This window comes from Dromiciops gliroides, chromosome 2 (genome assembly GCF_019393635.1).
Source record: "Dromiciops gliroides isolate mDroGli1 chromosome 2, mDroGli1.pri, whole genome shotgun sequence".
In the NCBI taxonomy this organism is placed as follows: Eukaryota; Metazoa; Chordata; class Mammalia; order Microbiotheria; family Microbiotheriidae; genus Dromiciops; species Dromiciops gliroides.
Genome location: NC_057862.1, coordinates 660,357,672 through 660,363,884, shown reverse-complemented (window position 1 = coordinate 660,363,884; position 6,213 = coordinate 660,357,672). Strand labels below are relative to the sequence as shown.

At 39.5% G+C, this 6,213-nt stretch overlaps 1 protein-coding gene across 1 annotated transcript; it reads right to left on the bottom strand.

Moving 5' to 3' along the window:
* Positions 1-1,376: 1,376 nt before the first annotated feature.
* On the bottom strand, positions 1,377-5,630 carry LOC122739512 (interleukin-36 beta-like). Its single transcript, XM_043981235.1, has 3 exons — positions 5,615-5,630; positions 4,905-5,044; positions 1,377-1,592 (listed from the first exon to the last, which is right to left on the bottom strand). Exons 1-3 carry the CDS (start codon positions 5,628-5,630, stop codon positions 1,377-1,379), a joined length of 372 nt encoding a protein of 123 aa, XP_043837170.1.
* Positions 5,631-6,213: the final 583 nt, after the last annotated feature.

Here is a 6,213-nt window from a genome sequence, read left to right as displayed (position 1 = left end):
TGGCAAACACTTGGAAATTGAGGGGATGCCCATCAATTGGGGAATGGCTGAACAAGTTATGGTATATGAATGTAATGGAATACTATTGTACTTTAAGAAATGATGAGCAGGCAGATTTCAGAAAAACCTGGAAAGACTTGAATGAACTGATGCTGAGTGAGATGAGCAGAACTAGGAGAATATTGTAGACAGTAACAGCTACATTGTGTGATAATGAACTGTGATACATTTAGCTCTTCTCAGCAATACAATGATCCAAGATACTTCCAAAGAACACATGATGGTAAATGCTCTCCACATCCAGAAAAAAGAACTGTGGAATCTGAATGCATATTGAACCATACTGTTTCTACTTTGTGCTTTTCTTTTTTCTTTTTTGAGGTTTTTCCCTTTTGTTCTGATTCTTCTTTCACAACATGACTAATGTAGAAATATGTTTAATATGATTGTACACATGCAAACTGTATCAGATTGTTTGCTGTCTTTGGGAGAGGGTAAGGAAGGAAGGGAGGGAGAAAAGTCTGGAACTAGAAATCTTATAAAAACAAATGTTGAAAACCCTCTCTACATGTAACTGGAAAATAATAAAATATACTTATGATAAAAAAGAATAAGACATGAATGAACAACAATAATATTGTATTATTTTTCGTTAAACATTCCCAATTCCATTTTAATCTAATTTGGTGACAGTTGATTATTTACCAGCCTTTAGACTGAAAGGCCTCTAAAATCCCTTTCAAATCTATAACTCTATAATCACTGACATCTCACTGATTAGGGAAATATTTTAAAGTATGTAGTGAGCATTGGGGACAAATAAAAATGGTTGAGAGGGATAGAGAAGAAACTCCATTGCCCTGATCACCCCCCAAGGAATTCCACCAATACATGCTAAGGATGAGGAGAGGAAGAGAAAATGCCAGAGATAATGAGGGAAATATCATTAAATATCTACACATTGCAGGGGGAAATAGATATGAATCTGGAATGACCCAGGAGTCTCAACTGTTAGACTGGGACTGAGGTTTAGAAAAGAACAACATCCCAAAGAAGACTCCAGGGCACTAGAAGGATAGGATATCTCTAAATATCTCTATATATCCAAGGGAAAGATATCTTGGAAAGATATCTCTAAAAGAGATAGGAAAAAGAAAAGTCAGAATACTTCAGGTATCAGCCATGAGAAAAGGAAACACTACTCGAGATGTGGGGGGACAAGAGGCCTGGTTCAATTCTGATCTGTGCCTCTCACCAACTATGTGACCTTAGACAAATCACTTTCCTTACTGAAATTGGTTTTCTTATTTGTAAAATGGAAATAAGAGTAGCAACCCTGTCTAGCTCAAGGATGCTGGGAGGCTGCTCACAGCAGACTAGTCCATAAATCTCTCTAAATAGAATGCTGTATTATTTTGTTGACCCAGGTCCTTGGTCATCTTCACAGGTTCTCCCATCTTATTCGAGGTACAGATGAACCAGCCAGGACAGGCAGCTGACTCAAGGGTAGAGGTGCTTCCAGTCTTCTTTTGGTAAAAGACAAAAGGTTTCTGTGTCTTCTCTGACTGGTACAATTCTATTATGTCCTTCTCCTGGGGAACAGGAAGAAAAAGCCTATTAGTGAGAACACAGTGGGAATGAGAGAGAAAGCCAATGAATAGGGCTCCCCCATCCACCTCATGCAGAGAGAGGAGAGGAGACTTTGTCCATCCATGAAGATTTTGCTCATGGGAGGGCATGGAACAGTCATTCAGAAACAGTAGGCAGAAATACCCTGTACTCTACTTCACTAGAGGGAGGACACAAGTGGAGGGGATCACAGATCCTCTTGGGTAAGTGGGTAATTCTCTTCGAAAGAAATGGATCTCAGCAATGAAAAAGAAAGAACAGAAAAGACTTAACTACATGGTGATATCTAAGAAATATGACAGCCTCAGTTCTCTAGACTCCCGCTAGAGCATTTTCTTTACCAACAGCAGGGTAGCTAATAGTGCCTTTTTTCTTGCCTTAATAACACCATCCTTCTTCAAAAGGCAGAGGAAGTAGTGAAGGGACACCATTCTGCATATAATTCTCACCAACAAAGAATGAAGGACTAGTTATTAAAATAGGATTGATGGCAAACTTAGGGGAACATTACTGAGCCTTCTTAAAATTTGATATGGAAAAGCTGGGCAGATGTTCCCCCTAGAATTGGGGATCATAGATTGCAAAGGGTTCAAAGAAAGAATAGGTGGGATTCCATGGATTGAAGTACAATCCAAGAAGAATGAGATTCTCTCAACAATGGCATCATGATGACACAAAGAGAAACAATTCCAGTAAAGAAGAAAGGAGGAATTGCTTAAAGAAAATTCACTCCTTGCCACATTAATCCACATGGGATCTATCTGACAAAGGAAAAACAAGAATGAAAGAGGGAAGCAAAAGAGGGTCATGGAGGATAAAGAGGAAAAGGCTTGAAGAGCATTGATGAACAGAATGAGCTGACTGGTAAGAAACACTAAGGACAACAAAAATAGAAATTGAGTTTTATATTGAGAATGCATAGAGGATCAAAGAAGGAAGAAAACTAATGCTTGAAAAGGATGGGATTATGATCATTGATGCACAGAAAGGAGAGATGCCCTCTCTTTTTGCCTGCTTTTTCTAAAATGCAGAAGAGTCTTTGATTAGAAAGAAAAAGGGGGAAATAGCCTACCTGAGGGGGGCAGCTAGGTGGTGCAGTGGATAAAGCACTGGCCTTGGATTCAGGAGGACCTGAGTTCAAATCCAGCCTCAGACACTTGATACTTAACTAGCTGTGTGACCCTGGGCAAGTCACTTAACCCTCATTGCCCTGCAAAAAAAACCAAAACAAACAAAAAAAAAAAAGAAAAGAAATAGCCTACCTGAAAAATAATCAGGAGAGAGACTACCTGGTAGCCTTTGATGAGTTCAAGTAACCAATTCCAGAATTACATTATGATGCTAAAAGGACTGGAAGATGTTACTGTGGAACCATAATCCATAATCTTTGAAAGACTGGATATTTGGAGAAATGTTGTAGGACTGAAGTAGGATAAATATTTTCTTGATTTCCAAAAATAGAAGAGTCTGCCATTTACACAACAATGATCTGGAATCTGATTTCTGGCAAAAAAAAAAATATATATATATATATATACATATATATATATATATATATATATATATAATAATCAAAGGGCTGGTTGGTGAATATGTAGAAAAGGAAACAATAATCACAAGAAGCCAGCAGGGCTTCCTCAATGAATCACAAGCATTTATTAAGGACCTACTATGTGCCAGGCAGTGTGTTAGGCACTAGGGATAGGAACACAATTAATGAAATGATTTCCTACAAGGTGCTATTCTAAGAATTGGTCATGTGAGACCAATTGTATATATTAATAAGTTGGTTTAGGTCTTCTTTCTTAACCTCTGGGCTATAGGAAAAGGGGTCTTGAAGGAGCCCTGTTCTTTTTCTATTTTCTTGGCCAGAAAAAGACCCTGGGTTCTGAGTCTTTTTTCGTTGGTCCCTCTCTTTCTGATGTGGTCCACAGACTCTTTGTATTTTGTTTATTGAATGATATACAGGTCTTTGGGACATACTCATAAAAGCCTCTTACAAATCAACAACTCTTCACTTAGTCAGATGAAGTCAAAGTCAGATGTTGGTAGAATTTCTTTGCAGTCAGATGTCATACTCATGGCTAGTCAACAAGTAGTCTACCTACCTCTATATGTATTGATAGAAAAACATAGGGTGATAGGCTTCATGCTGAATGAGACATTTTTGGACATGGCCAATGTAAGTTGTCCATATATACAAGAAAATCACCTAGAACAAAGGAAAGGGAGACATATCATTGAGGAAGCATGCTCAAACTTGGGGTTCAGGTGTCAAAATTATATAACCTGAAAATGGGCTTGTCTGAGAGCACATAATCAGTGCCAGATGTAGGAGGAGGAATTCCTAAACAGAGCCAGATGTGACAGAAACATTTTCAGGATCCAGTATTGATAATAGGTTTGAGTAAGCCTTGGTCTTTATCAGGACCAGAAACTGGTGGGAGAAATCTAAAATTAACTATCTAAGGCAGCATAATGAAAATTACTCAAGGTCCCTGCAGCAGTTCATGCAATCAAAAAGTGGCAAGCCTCACCCACCTAACACAGAATTAACATTGGGAACATAACAAACTGCTTGTTTTGCCTACACATTTTCTTCTGTGTGCATTGGTACCACTTAGCCTAAGTGGTTCCAAATTGGAGTCTAGTCATTATGAAAATAATATCGAACTATAACCACAATATCAAACAATAACATCAAACAATAGAAAGTTTACAATTATCAAAGGACAGAAAGGAGATATTGAGAGAAAACAAATGTTTGTTAGTTGAAAAATGTCATTTAAAGAAAGAAAGAAATGCATGGTATTCAAGAAGACAAGTTGAAATTTGTCTAAGGGATAACCCCTAGGATGGTGAAGGACATTCAAAGGGTTCCATAGCTACATTAACTGAAGGAAGAATAAATTTGACTTCTTCCATGGAAAAAAAGACTTAACAAGGAAGCAATAACTCTTTTTGAGTTTTTGAAGAGTTATCACACAAAAAAGCAACTACACTGGTATTTGGTGCCAAAGGGAAAAACAAGGGAAAGATTCTAGAGCTGCCAAGAGGCAGATATATACTGGATATAAAGAATAACTTCCAAACAATTACATTAGTCCAAAATGTAATGAACTCTTTCCAAAGATAGTGAGTTCCCCATCACCAGAGGTCTTCAAGAAGAAGCTGGCTAGGGATGTTGTAGAAGAGATTTGTTTTCATATTGCTGCAAATAAGCAATCACCAACATGGCTTCCCATTCCAAAGTACTATGACTCTATAAAACTCACCTCCAGATTTAATATGGCATGTCTGTCACTCTCCACACAGCACAGACAGAGATGATGGTTCTTTATTCCTATATAAAGAGGGTTCCCTTTGTTTATTTCAAGGGAGTCTGTACTTCTACATGGTAGGATATGGAGTTTTACTAAAAATCAAGGAAACAGGATGAATTGGCATATCAGACCCAGAAAAGGACCACAGACCAAGTTCCAGGACCTTGGATCCATTTCTAGCAGATGTAGATTCCCTGAGCTCCTTCAAGGCCCCTTCTACTCAAAGCATAGAAACTAAGGAGGATGACCTGGTTCCTGGGCATCTCCCTCTGTGCAGCCCTAACTCTGGATATTCCAGCAGCTCTCTCACTAGTAGCCTGAGCCTCATGTTTCCTCACCTTTTTCCTCCCCTAGAAATAAGGTGTCCTGCCTCAGCAATGCCTCCTTCCATGGGTTCCCATCTTAGTTCTCATCTCCACAGACCCCCGAGATGCTCATAAGACAAGGAAAGATTGGCTTCTTCAATGCTTCCTCTCCCTCCATTTCCAATCCTCTCCAATAAGGAGACTATCTAAACATGTCGTATCTTAGATTCATCAAGACTATTCAGCTGTACCAAGTACAACAAGAGAGCAGGAAAAGCATTCACCCCCCCACCAGGAAGGTTGCTAAAGAAAACTAGACACAGATCTAGAATCTCACAGACTCCAAGCTTCCTGTACCTGATGGCTTCACCATGGAGGCAGGAGCACCCAAATACAATGCTGAGCTGACCCTTCTCCAAGGCGGGAGAACTGAGGATCAGGGCCAGCTCAACTGTTTTCTCATTTGGTGACCTTACACACACCACTTAGTTCCTCTGGGCCTCAGTTTCTTCCAGTGCAAAATGGGGTAGCAATGCCTGCCCTGTCTACCTTAAAGGGATGTTGTGAGAATCATGGGGGAAGATGCCAAAGTGCATTATAAAGTCATTCAGTGGTACAGTAGGAAGAGCAATTGTTCTTGAGTGAAAGGGACAGGGTAAGGGCATAGACTTCTCTGACAAAATGGTACAGTCACCCCACAGTCAGCTGGGGGTGGGAGAGGAGGTAGAAGGGAGGGTTTGCTATACTCTGCTTTCCTTTCTTCTTCTTTTCTTCCCTCTTTTACCCTCCCTTTTCACCCTTCTCCTAATTTGTCTTCTGGAATTAGAACCCTCCCAAAGTTCTGTCTCAGGCCTAAAAGCTTTAGATCAACCAATCCAAGCTTTTTCCCATTCTCCCATTGCATTTTTCTCCCCCTCTTCTGTTCTCCTCAAAAAAAGTATTCTTTGACTTAAAGA

Bases quoted from the DNA above. Each gene is read 5' to 3' on its own strand.
- LOC122739512 (XM_043981235.1), bottom strand. The intron at 1,593-4,904 runs GTGAGTTTTATA...CCTGTTCCCCAG, and splicing joins ATGCCATATTAAATCTGGAG to GAGAAGGACATAATAGAATT.